Source organism: Astatotilapia calliptera, chromosome 11 (assembly GCF_964374335.1).
Source record: "Astatotilapia calliptera chromosome 11, fAstCal68.1, whole genome shotgun sequence".
NCBI lineage: Eukaryota > Metazoa > Chordata > Actinopteri > Cichliformes > Cichlidae > Astatotilapia > Astatotilapia calliptera.
This window is the reverse complement of record NC_137432.1, coordinates 14,208,225-14,231,314: the sequence shown is the minus strand read 5'-3', so window position 1 is coordinate 14,231,314 and position 23,090 is coordinate 14,208,225. Positions and strand designations below refer to the sequence as shown.

The 23,090-nt window shown below is 41.6% G+C and overlaps 1 protein-coding gene across 7 annotated transcripts in view; it reads right to left on the bottom strand.

Moving 5' to 3' along the window:
• Positions 1-2,939: 2,939 nt before the first annotated feature.
• trak1a (trafficking protein, kinesin binding 1a) overlaps positions 2,940-23,090 on the bottom strand; it is a 45,924-nt gene continuing 25,773 nt past the window's right edge. For 3 of the 7 annotated variants that reach the window (XM_026183575.2, XM_026183572.2, XM_026183573.2), the window contains 14 exons: positions 14,439-14,515; positions 13,387-13,503; positions 13,150-13,250; positions 12,835-12,943; positions 12,011-12,089; positions 11,762-11,892; positions 11,582-11,656; positions 10,923-11,060; positions 10,719-10,795; positions 10,369-10,608; positions 9,611-9,921; positions 7,169-7,651; positions 5,595-5,697; positions 2,940-4,403 (listed from right to left, as the gene is read on the bottom strand). In XM_026183575.2, the coding sequence (XP_026039360.2) occupies positions 3,341-4,403; positions 5,595-5,697; positions 7,169-7,651; positions 9,611-9,921; positions 10,369-10,608; positions 10,719-10,795; positions 10,923-11,060; positions 11,582-11,656; positions 11,762-11,892; positions 12,011-12,089; positions 12,835-12,943; positions 13,150-13,250; positions 13,387-13,503; positions 14,439-14,489 (3,078 nt within the window). In that variant the 5' untranslated portion in view covers positions 14,490-14,515 and the 3' untranslated portion in view covers positions 2,940-3,340. Of the gene's footprint in view, positions 4,404-5,216; positions 5,354-5,594; positions 5,698-7,168; positions 7,652-9,610; positions 9,922-10,368; positions 10,609-10,718; positions 10,796-10,922; positions 11,061-11,581; positions 11,657-11,761; positions 11,893-12,010; positions 12,090-12,834; positions 12,944-13,149; positions 13,251-13,386; positions 13,504-14,438; positions 14,516-18,362; positions 19,109-23,090 lie in introns of those variants that run through there. The other 4 variants (XM_026183576.2, XR_013912223.1, XM_026183571.2 and 1 more) reach the window with 4 other exon arrangements.

The window sequence follows — 23,090 nt, the reverse complement described above, 5'->3', positions numbered from 1 at the left end:
GTCTCGCCTCCCCTCCCTCAACCCCAACCAGTCCCCAAACCACTAACACTCAATATATGAAAATATGAAAGGTGATTTTTGTTTTATTAAGTAAAATGTGGCCATTAAAATGTGTTCAGAATTTGCAAATTGATGATCTCATAAATGATAACGCGTTACTCTCCCCTACACCGCATCCATCAGCCTTTATAGGTAACATTAAGTATTAGTGTCGGTAATATTGGCTCTGTATGTACTTGGTATTTGCACAATCACACAGCACTACTCTTCACCTTAGAACGTCGAGCAGCTTGAAGTGACTTATTGTGATTCGACACATAAAAAAAAGTGTACTTTTAATGGAATGAAGCAAAACAAAGTCTTTATTTATTTATTTATTTATTTGACAGTACAGTCAGTTCTGTAGAATAGAACTCATCAGTTTTCCTCTCTTTACCCAAAAATAAACAACTCAAATGCCTCTTCGTTTTTTTCAAGTTAGCATGACTATCTGTGTTGCATACATTTACAATGCAATAATAGTTCCCTTTCATGAGGTTAACACAAACGGAACTTAAATCAACATACTGTACACAAATGTATGGCCCTACAGCGGATTACTGTTTGTCATAAATTACATTCAGATGAATTGACACACACACACACACACACACACACACACACACACACACAAAAGCAAAGCATACACGCACAAACACACATACACCATCTCCTTGTTTCTTCAGTCTTATCATTTGTTTTTTTAAATACTGAAAATGGTCTGATTTTGACAAACACCTTGCTCTGCCATGAAGCATTGAGCAGCATCAGTGTACTGTCGGGTTTTTACCCACTGTTAGAAATGGAAATGTTTTTAAGATTTTAATATAAGTGCCAAAAAAACTGATTAATATAATGAATGAAAGGATTCCAAATGCTTTTATGAGATTTCAAAATAAATAAAATCCTCAAAATTCCTTCATTTAAACAGCTGTCATGACAGATGTGCTTACTTTTTACAATCCACATACTTCAATGATTGCTAAGTATCCGTTTCCCCCCCCCTCCACCAAAAAAAACCTTTGCTTGTTTAGTCATTTAATCATCAAGAACCACAGCAGGTCAGCATCCATTCATCCCACTAAACACTCACTGGTCCAGGTGCAATGCCCAAACTCGAACTCTAATGGAAACAATGTGCACAACAAAATGTCAGAGTGGCAATGAACAAAAGAAAGTCTGTTTGACAAATCGGATGGGTGAAAATATGACAGTTGATGTGCTTAAAAATCCCCCGCTTCATAAGCGAGCATCAAAGTGTGAGTTCAAACGGCAGCAACTGGACCCGCTTCAGTGACACCAAACCATCAGCAGGAAACTGTTGCAGACGAAACAACAAGCTGTTAAAACCAGCGTGAATATTTCAAGTCGCTCCATTTTTTAAAAATCTTTTTTTTTTTTTTACAGTTAGATTCAGAAATCAAGTCTTGTTTAATATTGCTTTAATCCTTTTTTACTCCCGCGCATGCTTGACAGAATAAATAACAAAGGTGTCAGCATGTATGCAAATTATTCTGCTACAAGGGGCACATGCAATATGAGCAAAAAAAAAAAAAAAAAAAAAAAAGAAATGAAGGAAACTAACTTCAAGCCTGCACGACAATGGTCCCTCCCAGTATTCACCAGCATATAACTTTGGTTTACGGTGAAAGCTCAGCGGTTAGCATGTTGCAGAGGTTTTTGCAATGTGGCAGCTTCCATCTGGACTTAAAATGTTATCGACCACTTCATGCATCGAAATCTCAATCAAATCACCCAACATTCATTGTCGTCCTCCAGCTGACTAGACAAATACAAAAACAGAGGTGAGCCAAAATTGTGTGTGTGTGTGTGTGTGTGTGTGTGTGGGGGGGGGGGGGGAGTACTCGTGTTCTCTGCAGGTCTGTAGTCACAGTGCTTTAGCAGATGTCTGTATCTAGACCTGGTCTGTATCCCCCTTCACATGTGCATCAAACGCCCCCCAATTTTTTTAAATGACAAAAACAGAGCCACAAACACCTTAAATTGGCACAGGTACATTTATGTACCCTCTCTACTGCATACCGTACAATAATAATAATAATAATAATAATAAAGGCAACATAAAATATGAAGTAATCAACTAAAACAAACGCAGATCCATATTCTACAGACTTACAGTATGTTTGTTTTTAGGCACATAAGAAAATTCAGTCACAGCAAGAGGACATAAAGCCCCAATCTGGATTCTCTCTGAAAGTATAAATTACAAAGAGGGGAGGGGTTGCTGGCAGAAAATAATCTCGATCTCTAGAGCCATGGCCACTGCTACGTAGCATAGCTTTCAGCTAACTCCACTGCATTGCAACACACACATAATGCAGGAGTAGCGTTCAAAAAATGCAGTCTGGACTACATCTGTCACAATTAGAGACAAGCACGATCTGAAAGGTTTTAATAAAGACATTAATAGGACCACTGTTTGTATGTTAGTTTAGTCAGATTGCCTTTGTCTCTAACCGCGACTTAAATATCGAGCAGATTACATTTAATGAGTCGTCACTGCAGAAATCACAGTCATTCAAAACTTTTTTCTTCCAGTTCCTAAACTGAAGCTCTTCTAGTTTCGCTTTGGCTGACGGTCTTTGGCAACACTGGACTGGACACGACAAACACTCCTTGGCTGCACATCGAGTTAAAAGTTAGAAAGCAAAGCCAAAAACTGGAGGAGTATCTTGTTTGTAGTATCAGCAGGTTTACATAGGACATACACATTACATCTGGTGTATGGCCATGTGTAATCTTAAAAGTAAAGATTACATCTGGTGGTGTGAATGCACCGACTGTGTAGTCCAACAGTACAGTGTAGAACCCCAGTTTCTGCATAAATCAAGAAGAATTTGTTACATTTTTCTGCAAAAACAGGTAACGTGGGCGACACGTGCACCAGATTGGGCCTTTAATATTATACTATATGACACAGTATACTGTATGTCCAATATACTGGGCAGTTACAACAGACAAGAAGGCAACATCATTAGTCTGGCCTGACAGAATATGAGTATAACACAGTGTAACAGTTCTTAGCCAGTATTTCCATCCCAGCTCACTTATCATGACTGTTTAGAAAGATGAATAATTGTAGTTGGACTGTGTCACTCATCTGTGTTTTTAACCTTTTTCGTCCGGGAGAGATGACTGCGGTGTAGTTGCTTATGCTGTTTTGTTTTGTAAATGAGTGTGTGTGGTTGTGCACGTGTGGTCGTGTCATAAGTACTGTACTGCTCTGTAAAATACGCGAGACTGTGTGTTGTAATATGATGTAATACGCTTAATGCTTCCATTATGTCCCGGTTTCTTCATCGTTGTGTTGGTCGTGTGTGGTCGAATCCCCCACCTCGCCTTTTGGCCTGGTGTGTCTCTGTATTATCGTCTGCGATGTGACCATTTCCAGTGCATTTAGAGTCTGTGGTACGTGCACGCCTTTTGTGACCAGTGTCTTCTTTTTTGTTTGCACTTTGCCCGTTTCCTGTGTGTGCGCTGTGAGTTGTTGTGTATGTGAGGTTTGCATCGTATGCGGTATGAGTATCTCTGTGCTGGGGGGGCCTCCTGGGTCTTTCATCACCATGCTGGCCCCCACCATGGCGGGATAGCTTCGATTCCTCCTCAGTCCTGGAAGCCCCCCACCCAGTGCGCTGTTCCCCAGTCCAGCAGAACCAAAGGGGCCTAACAGAGTACTTCCAGATGAAGCTGAAGCAGAATGTGGGGAAAGGGTGCGAAAACTCTTCAGTTTGTCCACAAGCCGCAGATTGATCATCTCTGTTTGGTTGTCATCGTCCACCTGGCCCTCCTTCTCCCTTTCTGCCTCCCCCAGCACTTCCCTCAAAATTGTACGAGCCGGCTTAGAAGCGAGGAAGGTATCGTAGAACGGCGGGTCGTCATCGGAAGGGCTGAACTGAAACATGGGGCCTGTAGCGATCGAGGAAGCCGATTTGGAGTGAGGTGAGCTGGGTGGGCTGGATGGCTGAAGGAGGAGGAGGGTGTCTGGACGTTTTCCCAGGTGCTTGACTCCACCCTGCTCCGGTCTCTCTGTGCACCTCTGTGCTTGAACCCCTCCCAACACTGCCGAAGCATCCAGCCCTCGGTCCCAGCTGCGTGGGTTGTACACTGAGGCAGAAATTCCATTCTCCAGCAGGAGGCGCACCAGGCCTAGAGAGGTGCTGGTGGTTTTAGTGGAGTCCCTAAGGTTGGTGGAGGACTCGGCGAGGGAGAGGGAGAGGGAAAGGCGGCGAGGTGTGCAGCAGGGTGTGTAGGAAGGTGTGGGTGGGGCTGAGAAGGGTACAGGGGAGGCAGTAAGGGAAGGCGTGCCCGGGCAGGTACTGCTCTGACACGCAGCCATGGCTGGGCTGGAGAGGAATGGAAGGACAACAAAAGAAAAATGATGAGTAAGCATAACCAAAATTATACAGACACCACCAGCCTTTAATATGACTATTAAATCTTATCCTGTTCTGGAAGACTGAGCCGTGCACACAAGTTTAAGCTCAAGTCTGCACATTGATTTGTACTCTTAAAACTCAGAAACATCAAGTCTGATTGACACATTGTTCACACATTAAACAATTTAATCACACAGAAAGTTAGTTAATCAAGCCCCGTATACATGGTGAAGAAACATTAAGCACAGCAGTCCAATTTGTAGCCCTTAACCGCTCTGCAGGGAGTACACCGTCACGTGACATTTATCTAATAGGAAAAGTGCCAGAAAAACTGAGACTGTAAACTAACTGACTCCAAGATGAAAGCTGACCTTAAGCATTAAAAGTGAGTGATCTCCTTTCAGCCAATTCTCAGAACACTTTGTTCAATCAAAAAAAAAAAAAAAATGGACCTCTTTGCTTAGTTTATTTCCACCGAGTATAACACAGTTAGATTTAATCAGATTGGATCAGTGATTGGATTCCTGGATGTCAGGTTTGTTAGTTACAAAGCGGCTTCCTAACAGGGAAACTTATGAGGCAAATAAGAAGCACACTGTCCAGTGACTAACTAGAGGACACAGCTTTTAAAAATGACATGTTTGTGTTTGCAGAGCTTTTTCACAGTTTAGTGCTTGTGAAATTTGCCTCACGCAGCTGCCCACAAGTCGCTGCCCACTAAGTTTGACCAGACAAAAGAGAGACGGTGCAAATTCCCCAAAGTTATTCTGCTTCACACACCAGCAAATCTTTAGAAATGCACTACCATGCATTTCCTCACCCATGCGCACACTAGTAGGTGCACTCAATGGGTCTGCTCTACTTCGGCCATAACAACCATGTGATACAACTCCAGTTCTTCTTCCTCGTCACATGACCTGTTAAGCCAATCAAGACATTGAGCGTTATGCGCCAGGTCTACGGCAACACAGAAGCCCTGTCTGGAATGAAAATCAGAGAAAACCTGGCTCGTTCAATTACCTACTACTTCAGGTCTGCCATTTAGTACAAAACAATATGTCTGACTGCCAGCTGTTGTTTATCATTACACAAATCAGGTTAAAGACAAAGGTTTATCAATGAAGTATTTAAGTGTTGATGTGTTTGTTTATTCTTTACCTGGGGGATGCAGTGGTCAGCTGATCAGAGGGGTGGAGAATCCTGCAGGTGGTGAAGGTATATGTGGAGCTAGTGTGGGACATACACTTCCCTGGGAAAAGAACTGGAGGAGAAAGGAAGGGAAGGAAAAAAAGAAGAGGGGAAGATTTTTAGTGTTGACACAAAATAGACCAAACACAACGAGGCAAAAAAAATGTTAACAACAACGTGGAGAAAATAGACCGTGGGCATAGTACAGGACCCGAGCGAAATCCCCAGCTAACATTAGCCCCCCCAGTATACTTGTTTCTGTTAGAGAAACTCGAAGTCTATCCCAGCTAATAGCCTTGGTTGTGAAAATGTAGTTGCTAAGGGTGAGCCTCGACAACAAGAAGCAGCAGCTGAATCAGTCACACACTCATCTGATGTGACTGAATATTCAGTTTGTATACCTAAAGCATAAAGATGCGTTTATTCCACTTTGATCTTTTATAAATTATGAAACACTTAGATGAGGTAGAAGAGTTAAGTTATGAGGCAGATTTTTCATTGCAGTGGTATTAAAGTTACAACCAAGGCCACACGGGGCTGATTCACTGCAACACTTTAACTTTTTAGTGTTAATAAAGAGATCCATGCCTCTCAAGTTGTGCTCTGCTTTTACATTCATATTAATTACAGTTATAGCACTACAATGTTTACACCCTTTCTAGGGTTAAGTTCACTTGAATTTCTTGCGTTAATTTGTTTTATTATTCTCGGTGTTTCCCTGTACTGGGAACACTTACAAAGGTTTATTCTAGTCTGCGCCTCTTCTCCATTTTAAATGGTACCATGTTGACTTAATAAAAATAAAGCTTTGGGTTTTAAATTCTCTCTCTCTCATTTTTGGCTCGTAGCCGTAAAGTTAAAGCCACCCACTCCCACAAGATTTGTACTCTGGGACAAGAGAATATCAATGGCACGGCAGTCCTCCACACCAAAGCTGCTCAGTAGGCTCCAATATTAGCTAGCCGCAAGCGCTACGAGTTCATGTGACTCGAACAGCTGCCCCAACAGCACTTGACCTGCCAAATTTCTTTCTGTATCTGCGTGCTTGTGTGCTACAAAACAGTATAGCTTAGCATGAAATATTAAACCCTCCTGCTCCTAAATAGTGTCTAAAATGTTTTATAGAATATACCTAAAGATACTAAAGACTTTGCAAAAGATGAAAAACTTTGAGTGTAAGCGTAATTGGCTGAAATAAAGGGAAAAAAGTGGCAGCAAAAGAAAGTGTGAACTGAGAAGAAAGGCTGCAGATGGAAAATGACGGAAATGAAAGAACAAAAATAAAAACATGTACTCTGTCTCGTTGCCGTTCGCTGGCTGCATACACGGGGACAGCTCCTGGGGTGGGTGCGTGTGCAGGTGTGTACACATGAGCGTGATCATGCAGGATGGGCTGTCACGTGTCCAATGAATCCTTTCTCCTGCCCCTAAACCCGCCACCCCTCCTGTTCACCCTCGTCCCCTTTATCCCCATGCTCCAGGGCAAACATGAAGGTGTTATGGTTTGATGCAGTGCTGTAACCCCAGCTAAGAGGCTCCCTCACCAGGCATGCGGTCCACAGTGTTTGGCTGTAAGGTTTGGCGCTCTTTGGGGTCCACATGCCCGTTGATCTCGGGAGAAAAAGGCAGCGGAGAGGAAGGGGACGTGTTGGAGAGAGGAAAGGGCATGCTTGCAACATGTCCATCATTTCCCTGAACTGCTTCTGCCGCCGCGCAGATCGTTCCATTCAGTGCGTCTGACTGGCTGATTTCTTCAATGTTGCCATTTTTGTTGCGGCAGACTGCGGGAGTAGAGGTAGAGCGAGGCAGATCCGTGGGAGCAGGGCTCTCCCCTAGCACGGCTCTAAATGAGTCACATGATAGTTCATCCTCCTCTGGTTGGTCCAGCTGCCAGCTGTCCTCCTGTTCCTGTTCCTGTTCGTGCGCCAAAGTGCGGAAGCCCTTCGTGACCACACCGGGCCGATGATCCAGCAGAGCACCCATGTGAGGCTGAGCCAGCTGCTGCCATGCGTGGAGCGTAGCAGAGCCTAGGAAAAAACACATCTTCAAGTTACACGAAAATCAACAGCAGCTTCAGCTATTTTTAACAAGTTCGTGACCTCCTTTAAACACGCATACAGAAAAAGTACCACAAAATCTGTGATTATCGATTACAGATATGTTCTTATCAAGTTTTCAATGATCACAGGTTAAACAAACTACATCTGTTTAAACTCTAAAAGCACCTGATTATTGCAGGTGAACACGAAGACGTCACTTATGTTCAGTAGGTGTTGTTTATGTGTTGAAATGTGCTTGAAAACTAGAAAATTATTGTCAGTACGTTATATATACACATATATAAACTAGGCTAAGCTCCAAAGCAGAGACGAGAACGCATACATATGCAACAAATGCACATTCTTAGATTATAACACTGTCACAGCGTTTCTTTATGCAGCACACAGAGACTCTCGCACACAGCACTGAGGGTGGATGTCACGACAAAGGAGGAATGTCTATAGGCCAAAGTGTCTTCGCACACCGGACTGCTTGAATTTCAAGTCTAGAAAAATGGTTTTCTACTAGAGATGCATTTTGAGAGATGCCAGTGCAAAAGAACAAACGCAGAAGAAATGAGAGAAAAGGAAAGTGGAAAATGATGAAGACTTTATTCAAGAAATCATCAAAGAAAGCAAACAAGGAGAATAGAACAAGAGTAAAGTGCAAAGACCAAAGTGAACTGAAAGGCCAACAAATGACGAGTGGAAGAGGTGGACAGTACATACAGCATCATGACACTGATGAAAGGCTCAGAAATTTATGAAGACAGATGAACATTTAAGAAATAATCACCTGAGATTGTTTCTACATTACTTCTTATTTCTGCACCGCTGTTAGACTTGAAATGAAACATTTCCATCTCTTTTTGTTTTTTACATTTTCATAAGTTCACGTGCTTGGAGAACACATTTTTGTCCTATGACGCAAATGGTTGCAACTTCAAGTTTGGACACTAGGTGGTGCCATCGTACAAGATGTAAGGAAGCTTTCAGTTCCACTGGACAATACTGAGAGTGGATGGATGATTGAAGAGGTCACAACAAGTACATGTTAACAAAAACAGGTTTCTGAGATTATAAATATAGTGATAACTGCTCTGTATCTACAATCCAACACTAAGAATTCAATAAATAATAAATAAAGCTCCTCTATTAGAACAAGGCATCAGAAACATGTTCAGCATGTGTTCAAAAATACAGAAAGTGCATTTCAAATACCATACAGGAAATCACTCACTGCAAATGTGTCAGTGAGCATGTGTTGTTATGTGCTAGGTAGGCTTTTTAACACATTATGGCTGTGCACAACTTTATAGTTTGAGACACGCTCCAATATCCAAGTACAACACTTGAATAAAATATTAGGAAAAGAAATCATTAAATCGACTTTGTATAAGTTACTGTGTGCACAACGTTCATTGAACTATTCTCATTCTTAAACTGCAGCCTTCGAACCAGTGCACTGCTCCACACACAGCAGGCTAACCTATATTTCAAAGCTGCAGCGCAACTGCGTATGTCTAAAATAAAAGGAGTGCTGCAGATTTAAACTACCATCCTGTTGCATCAACCTCTCCAGCAGACCTGTGGCTACAGCCAGCGGAGGCTGTGAGCTTGAGAAACTGCTCAGCTCCATCAAACTGGAGCTCCTTCGCAGCTTGTTAGGATCTGGTGAGGCGCTCAGAAAGATCTTGGACTGATTGCATTTGTGAAAAATCAGGTATTGATTCTCACTCTGAGTTGCTTGACTTTGGGTTTCACAGCCCTGGCTGCATGCTCTGGGAGGAGTGAGGCTGGAATTTTGCACCTGGTTCTGATTTTCATTGTGTTTTTCCTTCAAAATCTCATTTTCATTGCGAAAGGCTTTTTCACTGCTGAAATTCTGATTTAGTTTTTCATCATGTGGAAGATTCGAGGACTTGTGACTCTGAGAGGAATAATCACCTTCTAGCGGCTTTACAATCTGCAGCTTCTCCGGCAGGTAGGACCTGGGTGTGAATGAGTACCCCGACCAGATGCTTCCAACTGAGGTATGTGAGGAAAGCGAGAACAAACTTTCCGTTGGGGTTCCTGGTCCTCCTTTTTCCTCCTCTTTGGCCAGGTAAGCCAGCTTTCGCTCCCTCTCCTCCTCGAAGAATCGTTTTTCTGAGAGGTAGTTGTCCCGGCGGAGCGACAGGCGACGCAATGCTGCCTCCAAGTCCCTGCTGCCCGGAGTCCCAGGGGTACCAGGGGGGCGCTTGTTGGAGTCCTCTGACCTGAAGAGGGAGACAGACAGCGGTACAGTTTTTTGCAAAGTTAATCTCTATTTTGAGATAATAAAATGATCGTTTAATTTAATTCACTATCAAAAGGGGAAAAATAAGAAGAAACCTTAAATAATTGTGTTATTTCACTCTTAAGTGTATAAAAAATCCTCACAAGTCATTTGGAAAAATAATCCAAACGTTTGAATCAGAGAAGAAACTAAGTTTTTCAACTTACTGTCATATATGACAAATAAACACGGGAAATTATTTGTGAAACTGGAACTACAAGGTGTTTGCCAAACTTTGAAATGAGAACCTTAATCAAATTTCAAAACAGCTGCAAATGAGCACTCTGTTAATTACCTAACTGGGATGCTTCTAAATTAAATACATTTCATCAGGTCATTATGCTTCATCATTCAAATCTACGGTCCGTAGCGGGAGCGATGTCCATACCCGTCATCAGGCGTCTCCAGGATACTCCTAGTCCTGTTGTCTAGGATGATCCCACTTCCTGTTTCACTACCATAAATGGAGTTGGAGCGTGGCGTGCCCACCCTGCTGGAACGCCCTGAGGTGAAGCATGAAGTCTGATTGGAGCCTGGGATGTTGAGAGGAGAGGGGGCTAGAGAAGAACGCTGCTGACGCATCAGATTGAGGTTTTTCACCGTTTGGAAAACTCGCTTCGGATGCAGTCTGCAGACACACAAACATGGAGTTGATGGATGACTTTTAGATTATTACAAATGATTAACATCTGAATCAGATCATACTGTGGAGGAAAAAAAAAAAAAAAGGATATGTACCTCTGCTCTTCTACGTCTGGATCATCCATTTGGAGTTCCTTCCTCATGGTGCCCTCTATTTCTGCTGCCAGTGAGTCCTGGAGAAGAAACAAATTGCTACTTGGGAACTGAAGATGTTGTGATGCAGACAGACAGTCTCTCTTCTAACTACGTACATTTCTTTTGCATTGTAAAAACCCTTAAAAATTTAACTCCATCACTCACCATCGGGAACAGGCCCAGGGAATGGAAACGCCTCGCCGTGCTGAGCGGGAGAGTTTTATTTCTCAGGTTCTTCAGTTCCTCCTGAGCTTCATGCAGCATCTCCATACACTCTGCATACTTGTCTTGCAACTCCTGCAACTAAAAGTGAAGAAAGGAGGAAGAGCTTTACAGAGAAGAAAATGAAACGCACTGAAGCAGAGTGTTTCACCTCCAGCCTGCAGGTCATTTGTCTCCTGTTTATCTCTCAGTTACATTTAAACAGTGACAGGACTGATTTTCATACAATTTGCTTCTCGGAGAGACTGAGCTTTGCATGCTGTTTTATTATGATATAAAATATGTTTTTAAAAAGGACAATATACTGTGGGTGCTAAATTTGGTGATATAATAATATGTGAAGACAGGAGAAGCCATCAGCAGCATCTCTACTGGACCAATAACATGTGTTGATGGAAGCATGTGGAAGATGATTACTTTATAATTAGCATCCTAATAATAAAGTAATCATTTTTAAAATCATAAAATCTAACAAAAAATACAAATCTGATGGCAGGAATATATATAACTGTCACACTACAAATTTGCCTCATCTGGCAGAAGCTGGCAATGCAGAAAACACAGTGCTGTTGCCATGGTGACCAGGCCCTGGACTGCCCTACCTCAGCAGTGAGTTGTCGCTGGGCGTCTTTGGCTGCACCCAAGTGCTGAGTCAGCTCCTCATTTTCCAAAGCATACTGACAACACGGCAGACAAAACAGGACAACAGGTGTGAAACCGACTGCATTCAAAGTATTTTTAGCGTTTAATGTAATCTGAGACAGAGATCGGGACTTTCGTACAAGCTTGGCCTTCTTCTGGAGGTCGACTATCTGGGAGAGGAGGTGTGTGATCTCCTCCTGCTGTCTGGAGGCGTCCTCAGTCTTCCTAGCCAGCTCTTCAGCCAGAGAGGAAATCTGCAGGTTGGCATCGCCTGGGAATGAGAACAGGTGTTCAGCAAAATACAGCTTATGGCCACACTGCTTCTAAAGAGTGACTGTGATCGTGTGTGTGTGGGGGGGGGGAACAAATAAACAAAAAAAGCCACTCACGTATTTCTTTGACACAGTCATTGACAAGTTGCTGCTCTTTTTCCTCATAGGAGATCGTTTCTGTTTCCAAATGACTCGCCTGGAGGGAAAATGAAAATAACTTCACATCACAGCAAAGATAAGATCAAGCTTATAATTCATATAAGACTTTCTTATATGAATGTTTTTTATAGGGAATCTATAAGATGGTAGTGAGACCTGCTATGATGTATGGTTTGGAGACACTGACAAAAAGACTGGGGGCCAGTTAGAAGATTTTCAATGGAAGTGACCAGAATGGACCAAGTCAGAAATGAGTATGTGGCAGGGGTGTGGTTTTTGGCTCAGCGGGCTCGAGGGGCAGTGTCAGGGAGGCTGAGGTCCAGGTGAAGGGAATTAGGCTGATGAACTCTCTTTTCCCTTTTAGTGATGTCGGGGACCGGCAGTGTGAGCGTGGAGCCAGCTGGAAAACTGGCCATGGCTGAACTAGCAGTGCCGATCTAAACACATTGGGTGTGTGACATATAAATAAAAGTGACTAAACAGTTACCGAACGCCGTGTGGGTCTGAGTCATTCACTGAGTACTTCAGACTGACAGCTCAGCTCAAGTTGAATATTTTGGAGACAAAGTTAAAGAGGCAAGGCTGGACATGAGCAGAGGAGGGACAGTGGATATACTGGACAAAGGATGCTGAAGACGGAGCCGTCAGGCAGGAGGAAAAGAGGAAGATGACAGTGGAAATTCATGGATATAGTGAAGGAGGACATACTGAGTAGTCAAAAGAAGAAGAAAAGTAGTTTTCTAGTGCATGCGCGTTAGACTATCATGCAAAAAAAACCAAACCTCAGATCGCAATGATTTATTCTCTTCCTCCAAATCCTTGAGTTTCTTCTGCAACGACTCCAGGGGGAAAAAGTTTGGTGATGACACACTTGGTTCACTGGGACGGACGCTGTGAACACACAGGAAAGAGTTGTGCTTGTTAGTTTAAGTCATTCAACAGACTTTATATATTTTCATTAAAAAAACCTGTTAAAACCCAAAGAACCTTAAGTTAAAATGTGATATTATTAGAATTAATTTTTTGTTTTTGTTTTTTTGGAACAATGAGGAAATATACTGAGCAGCAAGGAAAGGAGGTAATAAAAGGAGACTTACGGTGTAGAGGTAATCGACTCGCCGTCGCTTTCTTCGGCTGCATTGGTGTAGAACTGTAACAGCTCATCTTTCATGGACAGGTCATGGCGCAGCTGAGACACCTATAAGGAGACGACTGACGTCAGAAGAAGATGGGGGGGGGGCATGCAGGACGTTCAGCTCATCACAGACATACATTATTACACAGTTCCCACCACCAAATACTGAAGCACTGATGAGCACACATTCGTTGTTTACCTCCTCTCGTATGTGCTCCACTTGCTCCTCCAGCAGTTCATTCCTCTCACTGAGGGCTTTGTTTTTCTTCAGCAGTGACTGTCCGATGCGAGCCGCTAACTCCAAGTCACGCTCTTTCTGCAGAGACAAAGCTGCGTTTAGCAAAATGAATTTCAATAGTTTAAACATTTGCAAAGACCCGTGTTAGTAATTTCCCCCTGTTTCAGGTCTACGTAAACTAAACCCCTCAACCATTAGCCTAGTTTAATATATAGATGCTTGTTTCAGCTGCTCCTTTATTAGAAAAATGGGTTTCAAGGATCTGTATATTTGATTTAACACAGTTTTTACACCAGACAACCCTTCTTAGCGTGTATCAGAATTACTAAAACCAGCTTTAAATGTTGGGTAAATTCAAATACATCAGTGAAGAAAAGGACAAAACAAAAGAGAGTGGCAAAAGCAACACAATATCCACAAATCACTAAATATGAACCTCAAAAGGAAACCTTTGTACATCAGCCGCACTGGAAAACTCCCGTCAGTCAACATGAGGCAATAATTAAAAGCTTATTGTTAACTAGCCACTCCTGTTTCTATCACTACATCAACAGGACTATTTATTGTACTATTAAAAGCTACTAGCAAAGCAAATACTGCAATAGTTTCATGTGCTACAAGAAATAAAAATAACTGACATGATCAGAAATATACAGATCTGACATTAATTGCGTTCGCAGTAATGGAAGTCATGTGTTTGGTGATGGTGCTGTTTGTCTAAGCCATGCTTTCACAATGCTGTCCGGTTGCTCAGGTTCATACTTTAACAGTGACGTCACCCTGTTTTCCTCCCTGCTTTACATTCTGTTGGTCAGCGCAGTCAGCTGAGGAGGATGAAGTTACATTTGAATATCAGCCGATGGAAACAGCTTTTATGACGTTGCTTTCTTTGTCGCAACCCTGATAAATCCGCCCGCGTTTTGACTATGACATAACACCATGTGACCGAATGGCCTTGCAGACCCTCTGACAGTGTCCTGGGTTCCTGGTTATTCTACTTTATTGAATTTTACCTCTTCCAGCAGTCGAGTGACAGCGTCAATGTCGCTGTAGGTCTTCGTCATCTGGCCCACTCTGTCAGCACACAACACTGCAGACACAGAAACAGTGAAAGCAACTGAGTGCTGAACATTTCCAGAAGCTTTAACAGTTCTTTTTTTTGACTATAATATAAATCATGTTATTAAATCATAATCTAGGCTGATTTCATGTATGCTTTCATATCATTCAAGCCAGAAAAAAGCACTATGGGCAGCTTTTTGGGCAATTTATTGCCTCTTTAAAGATTTTCCATTTTTGTCATACATGCAGATACCGCCAAAGAAAATTAAATATAACATTTAATATAATAGGAAGAGGATGGATGCTTTAAGGAGTTAGTTTCTATTTTTATACCTGACAAACATGACCTGTATAAAAGTAAATACTTATAAACATGTCCAGTTTTGGGATTTACTTACCTGGATGATTGAGCATGCATTAAGACATTTGTACAATAATGTGTTGGAAGAAAAGGCCTCATATACGGCTCATAGTTATAACGGGTGTGGGCTGTGGGTGTGGAGTGCATTAGCTTTATTTATCTACATGCATATGCCCGGTTTTACAGCCCTGTGCAGCACACAGCGCAGACTGGACTTGACAGCACTAAAGTCATGAAAGCATAAATACGCCAACAATGACCCTCTGCATAGCTCAGGGTTTTTGTTCCTAGCAAATGACTCAGAAAAGATAAGTTATTGAATAGTGACACAGAGGTCAAAGTGAAGGGCCACGCCTCAGCCATGCTGCTTATTATTAACTCCCTCAGTCCTCAAACAGAGGAGTTTACATCTGTATGACTTCATAGTTTAATTTGGAAACGATTCATAGACAGATAACCTGCATAAAACAACAAAACCAGCTTGTCTGTTCCTTGATACCAACTTGTTTCATTCAAATTGATTAAAAAAAAAAATTATAGCAACCTTTTTAGAAAGTATCTTCACTTGTGAGTGCAGATTTTTTTTTTTTTTTTTTAAGTTTCTACTGCATGAAAAGTGAGACTTTCATAAATGAACATTGCTATAAATTCCTGTGGAAATGCACATTAACAGCAGAAACTCGGGGGCAGGGAAGAATGCTTTCACACCAAGTTTCAGCCTGAAAGGACTGCAGTTCACCCCCATACCCCTGCTCAGGCCCAGGGGAGCCTTTAAAATGTAAATGTTGTAAGCTATACAAATGCAAATCATAGTAGTATGGAGCCATCAAGCTCCACTAGTTACACACATTTCTAAAAAGGTACCAACTCCATTTTAAGATCATCTCTTTTTGATCAGGCTTATTTTAGTTGTAATCCCATAAATTGTCACTGATAGATTTGCAATATGTCGGTAAGCTCACCAAGATAAATTATGTTATTTGTAACCAATAATAAATTGTTAATAAGTAATTTCATCAACATGCTAAACTGTGTGACGTTCTGGCAGAATGCAAAAGAGAGCCGGCCAATGTAAACAACAGATTTTCATGTCCTTGTGTGGTGCAGTCCTCATATGACTGCTGGAAACAAGGAAAAGGATGCTTGATGGAAATAGAAGTTAATAATGGATTAAATCCTTAACTAAGTAAGCTAACAAAGGTAGGAAACGTTGAAGCACTACCAAGGCATTTTATTTGATTAAATAAGGGCACCTTGGCTTGTTTGCCCTTTACTTTTTGCCAAAAGTTTCACGGGCAATTTCAAATCAGGTCTTCACCTAAACCCTGCATCTTATTTCTATTTATTTTTTATTTATTTATTTTTACTGTTTTTGTCGTTTGTGCCTTTTGTGTCATTTTTTACAGAGACAATGATAAGCGGATAGGTTCAGTACATATAATGTTAGGACTATTACCAAACCCACATTTGTCTGCTAGCACTACAAGTTTATTATAAGTTAATTAAACACGGGATCTCTAAAGTCAGGAAGTGTTGTTCTCTCACGATCCGGATTGCTTGGGTCACGTTTCAGCATAAAAGAAGTTGTTGAGTTACAGATATGGACTGAAACCTCAACTGGCCTTTTTGTGTGAAAACGAGCCGGTTGAGAAGGTTCAGGAATGTTATGCTTCCTTCTGGATGCCTCATTTTGGAGGTTTTCCAGGCATGCACATGTGGAATCATGCACCTGCTGCATCTCATCTCTATTGAGAGGAGTCTTGGGATCTCTCTGGAGGAACTGGAAAGTGTAGGGAGAAGAACGTCGAATATCCTGCTTTGCCTGCTGTGAGCTGACTTGCATAAGTGGAGGATGGATGGATGGCACTAGTGCACTGACATGCCAATATTCAAGCTACCTTGATAGTAATACTAAAAATAAATGGAAAAAAAGAAAACACAGTCCCACTTCAAAGAGGTTGATCACAAAAGGCTAACTATCTGTCAGACACAAGTGTGTCTCACACACATACACAAAGAGAAACATCCACGCTCAGTCTTTTCTCATGTTTGCGTTGCTGAACCACAAACTTACTGGAATAATTTGGTATGAGGAAACCTGTGTACGTGCACTCACGCACAGACACAGAGACACAACACCCACAAGACATTTATTTACTTGATATCTGGCCTAATAGAGGACTCTGCTGCGGATAGTGAGCGTGCAGCCTGTTTACCTCCCATCTATCAAACTCTCCATGCTGACTTGGTTCCATGGTAACACTCCACCCAGATCAAACGGCTAAGCTGAAAAAAGTGAGGATGGTTTGACTAACAAAAGCTGATCTGACTACAGAAAGTCTGTCTATTACTGACTGACTTTAATAAGCCAGTCGGGTGAGAAACAGGCATTAAAGACAAACAGCACAGGTTAGAGAAGGTGACTGTAACCTGGATTATCAAAGAGGAAGCGTAACCTAATTCTGAGAGGTGAGCAGGATGTTTTCTTGATATGTTATCCAAAGTCTGGGTAACTTAAGACACGCACACGCCATCTCTTTCTATTTATTTTGCTCCAAGACGATGACAAAGGAAAGGGGACATCAGACAAGTGGTCCTATTCAGCAGCTGTGAAAACTATGTGGGTTTTGGAGATATGTAGGACTAAAGACAATCACCTTAAACACAGATATCTGATTTGGTGACTCTGTATTTAGAGCCATAATGTAATCAAACCTCCCCGTGAGCACACCCTCGTGGCCTTCGGTTTTGTGTGTGCAGCAGAAGTAGTGGGTGCGCTTGAAGTCTGGAGTTACAGACATTATAATAACCTTAATTGTAGCACACAGGTTCATAGAAAAGAAAAGAAAACAGAAAGGAAGCCCTGTTATTGACATTAATACCCCAAGCACAGCCTGTGTAGACCATTAAATACCACGTCTTTAGCTGGAGCAGCACGTATTTATCTTAACAGCCACTGCAAAACATATCCATGTAACAGCAGCCGACGTAAACGCGCTGACCAAACACTTCACACATTATCGAACATTAATGCGAAGAGACTTTTTTTTTCTTGCTTAACAAATTGGCATTAGAGTGTATGTGCAAATCCCTCATGATGCACATCCTTCTCCCTCATCTCGTTTTAAGGATCCCTGAAACAAACCCTAGAAGGATTAAACACAGAACGAGCGCGTTTGCAGTTCAAACTGCAGCCTGCTGGCTCTTCATATCAAAAACAACAGTCACAGCTGAGATGAAAAGCCAAGCCCATATTTGAACTTGTCAGCCCAGCAGTCAGGTGAACCGTGCTGTGTTGAAGCCAAACACACAAATAATCAACATCAGGGAGAGTACCCGCTGGATGAAACCACAGCCACAGGAGATATGATAGCCTACAGATGCCTACAGGAAGGTTAAATGGCGTCTGTTATTTTTATATAGTTCCAAATCGTATAAACAGGTGTCTTACTGCACTGAGTGATAAGGATTAACAAAAGTAACATCAAGAGATTTAGTCACATCTCACTGCTACCTTCACACAGAACTTGCTGCTCTTCATCCATTTCTTCATCCCCTTCAGACCTTCCATCACTGGGAAAACTGGTATATTCTTCCTCCTTCTCCTTTTCTTCTTCTTCCTGCTCTGTGCTGTCATGTTTTGGCAAACAAAAATATTCTTTATCCTCGTTCTGCAAATCCAGATTGTCCTCATCGCCATACAAGAAGAGTGCCATCCTCTCCCCTGATGCTTCAGCTAACCAGATACAACGCCATGGTTTCTACCTGTGTGTGTTTTAATCTCCTAGTCTGTGTGTGTGTATGTGTGAAAGTATGCAAACAATGCCTGACTGACTCTGAGTTTCTCCCTAAATGTCATGTGCCTCTCTGTGCACTCCATGGTACATGTCTGGTAAAGCCTGTGTGCGTGGACCTGCTTGTAATTGAATTTCTAAGCGTGTGTGTCATTTCTATGGCAGCTCAGTGAGACAACCAAACTCCTCCCCTTTTTCTCTGTGGCCAGTCAGTGAATGGCCTTCTCCACTCTGCCACAAACATCGGGTAAACTGGCACACTCCCTCAGGTCAACAATGTAACAAACAATTTAACAAAAAATAGGTTAAAACAGATTTAATCAAGCAGATGAGGGCATTGAAAATGCATAATATTTATGCCTTTAAGTCTCATCTGTGTTATCCATCCAGTGGTTTACTAATGTGCGGTCGCTGTGGTTCAGACCAACAACAACAGAGACAACCAAAAGAGAATTCTCCTTGAACAATTCCCAACAAACACCAGTCACTTTACAATCCCCCCCCCCCACCCACCCACCCCACCCTTAAAATAACTTGGTACAGTCCTGCTCAGCTCTATGGTGACAATAGGGCAGGGCATAAAATAACACACAACCTGTTTCCAGGGCTGGGCCAGACACACAAACACACACCTTCACAGGTGAATGTTTTTGCATACTATAGTTAACGTGCAGACAGTGTTATCAAGAGAGTCAAGAGATAAGCAAGGGCACTTTGAGCTGAGCTGCTTAGAGATTTTCCATGAAGTCAATCAGAAGAAATACTGAAGAATAAACTCGTTTCATGAGACAGTGCATGAGACCTACTTGTACAGCCATACAAATTGACCCTACAAAACACAAGGCACTGTGAACCCTAATCTTGCATGAACTGCATTTACAAGGTGAGCTATAATAAAGCTACTTTGGGTTGTTCCCCTTTTCCCCAGGGGTCGCTACTGCGGGTAGCTTCTCATGTTTGATTTGGCAGATTTTATACACCAGATGCCCTTCCTGATGCAACCCCAAAGGCATCTGTGTCTCCTTCTGGCTTGTTAGCCCAGTGTGTGATGCAAAAGCAAAAATATTTCTTTTCATTGAATGGGGACATACAGGAAGTGGATGACTAAGACACAACGACAAAAGAGTTTGCAAAGAGTGGACAGGCAGAGTTTCAGTTTGGCATCAAATCTCATGCCTCAAGTTCCTGAGCAACAAGACAACCGCTGACATGAAACAAGCCGTTCAAAAACAAAACAAAAAAATTCCAGCAAAGCTTCACAACATTTCAAGAGTTTAATAAAGACCAATAAATAGTTTGATGGCTTAAATTAAACCACAAATTAACCAGTAAATTTGTGACATCAGCTTAATGGTAAATTTATAACCTTTATCGCAACATTTAAATAGTTGCGGTGGAAGAGGTGAGGTAAAAACATAAACATTTGAAAGAAGATATTACCATAAGACACCATAATATTCATTGCATGTTAACAAAAAAGATTAAATATATATATATGATCTATGTCAGTGCCACATGTCTGAGCTGAGCTGTTGAGAGGGGCCAGTCTTCAAAAATGACACATGAAAGAAGCTCCGTCTTCTGCTCATTCGTCCGCGATCAACTGTTATAATTATAGTAATTGGTCTAGAACACTGATGACAGCTCAATACTGTCCCACATGCCTGAGTAACTCCGCTCAATGTTCCTATGGATGCTTCACAGCAGGCAACAAAAGAGCTCTGGACAAACACCACTCAGTGTCTCCAGGCAGCGTTTACCTCCCCCATTGTTTTATGGTCGTGTTGACTCTTAATGCTCCAATAGTTCTCACACTTTAGCTCTCATGGAAACATAATATATTGTTTTGCAATAAGCTCTGAGTCTTTTATTCAAAAACCAAAAAACTTTTTGTTTCGGAAAATGTTGACTTTTGTTGTTAATCCACTTAAATGGTGCATCAAATGTACATTTTATATCAAATTAAGTTAAGAAAAACCCTCCCGAGAAATTGATAATCTTCAATAAGCAAACGTAAGACTTTCACACAAACTGAAATATGTAAGCTGAAAATTTTCAGCTTACATATTTCAGCTAGGGACCGTAGACAAGGTACATGGACGTAGCTACTGTGATATGAGAATGGGCGGGCTTGACCATTTCGTACCACGGATAATCCTCCTGTTTGAAACACCAACATTTACAAAATAGACTTAATTTTTTATTCAATATGACCAAAAATGACTGACTGAGCTCATGAACTCAGCAGGAAAGTTCATGAAGTCAAAACTGAGCACTGTTTTCACATAGACTTCTGTAGGACAAGACGTCTTTTTGCAACCACAGTAGGGCTGCCACGATTTGTCGACTAGTCACGATTACGTCGACGATCGTCGACGACTGATTTAATAGTCGACGCGTCGTTTGAAGCTTTGTAAGATCCCAAAAGACGCAGGAATAAGTAGCAGGATTTAAGAGTGTAATAACGGACTGGAACAGAAGATGGCAGCACTGCATGTACAAGGATGCCAGCTGCCGTTAAACCCCGAAGAAGAAGAAGAAGAAGAAGCAGCTGTGTCCCAGAATTCATAGCGCGGCCCAGCTTAGTTTCCAACAATGGCGGCAGCTAGTTAGTTTTAATATTACTCTTATTATTCTTTCTGGGTCACAAAAATAAACGTTTAACATATTTTCAGCCGAGAATGTAGCTGTGTAAACCTCAAATATCGGCTCAGTTTATCAGGACACCACATATTTTCAAAAGCGCTCCGACGTTTTCGGAGACGTCTGTTACCCACTAGCTCGATAGCTAGCCGGGGGCTAGGTCACTAGCGCGGTGAGAACACCGGACTCCCGGCAAATTGTTTTCAAACCCACCGCCGTCTTTCGCTACTCAGGTTAAATACCGGTATATATGAGTCACTTAGATAAATTAAAAATGTTGTTGTTTGGCTTTTTTTTTTTTTTTTTTTTTTTAGTATTTTATTTGTTCCTGAGTAAATCGGTTTGTCTGAGAATAAAGTTATAGTTTTTACACAGCTGAATAAACTTCAAGCAGACAGCTGATTATCAGAAGTGTGAGATGCTGGAGAATATACTCTGTTGTCCTGTTATATTTTAGATAGCAAGGAGTTTATTAAACTTCACCGAAACAATCTGCAAATTTCATTAAAATTGAATAAACTATCATCTTGTCTTTATTTTTAGTTAGCACCTTAAAAGCTTAAAGCTGTAAGCTAATGATAGTTATATAAGAGCAGATGCTGCTGGTGCAATAAGCTGTAGTTTTACGTCCAGTGGATGATGATCTGATTAGTCGACTAATCGCATAAATAATCTGTGACTAGTCGACTATCAAAATAATCGTTTGTGGCAGCCCTAAACCACAGCTATCGCCACCTGGTGGCCTTGAGACATAATGCAGGTTTAAGGTACTTCCATATCCAGTCTTTAAGTCTGACGTCATTAGCCGTGTCCGGGTCCAAACTCCTCTTCAGGTCCCAAAGTCAAACAAACACTGCGGCATCACTGAGAGTTACAAACTGTCTGAATTCTTTCACCTTCAATAAAATGATCTGTGTGGCTACCAGGTGTAACAAATTTCCATCTAAAGATGATATACCAGGTTCTGACTGAGGGATTTGTGAAAAAATTAAAACGTAAAGCTCTGCTATCACTTCTGACATAAATGAAGACAGAAAACTAAACAGTAGTGACGTTTGTATGGTTACTGAAGTTGGGCTAGCTGGTATATAACGATGTGCTACGTGGTGGCTAGCTACACAGCTATGTTAGCGCGTTAGCATAATATAAACATACTGAAGCTGGAGGGTGAGCGCTAACTTTTTTCCACTCGATAAAAGTTAATGGAAGGTTCCCAATGATTAGGGACGAAGGTGTCTGCACGGCAGGATGCTGTAAACGGACCAAACTTCAGTCAGGAGAACAACTGAAATAATCTACCATCTACCGTACGAGGTTAGTCATTAATATACTGCTGCATGGGCTGGGCTGTAGTTACATCGTAAGGTTTTAAAAACTGAGCTTTAAAATAGTGGTAGAATAGTGGTAATAAAAATTGAGAGAGGCCGACAGTGATCACCACCTTTTTTTTTTCCCCTTTAGGGGCTTGTTCAGATTAAATAGGACAAGATACAAAAGCATTAAGAAACGTTGAAAACCCAACAACCTTAATAAACGCAGAGTAATTTGGACTCGGAAGCAGGGTTTATCACGTTATCACTTAAAGATTGGATTGGCTTCATCTTTTTCTGTCATCTGCGGCAGGCACACAGGCCCTCTGAAGTAGCTGACGTTCACAACATTGAATATCACTTTATGAACCTGCAATTTGTCAAAGCTCCAATTTGAATAACACTGAGGTATTAAACAAACATTGACGTTATAGTTTGCATTGTTTCTTTTTGTCTCTCCCCTCACACACACACAAAAAAATGGTATCCAATATC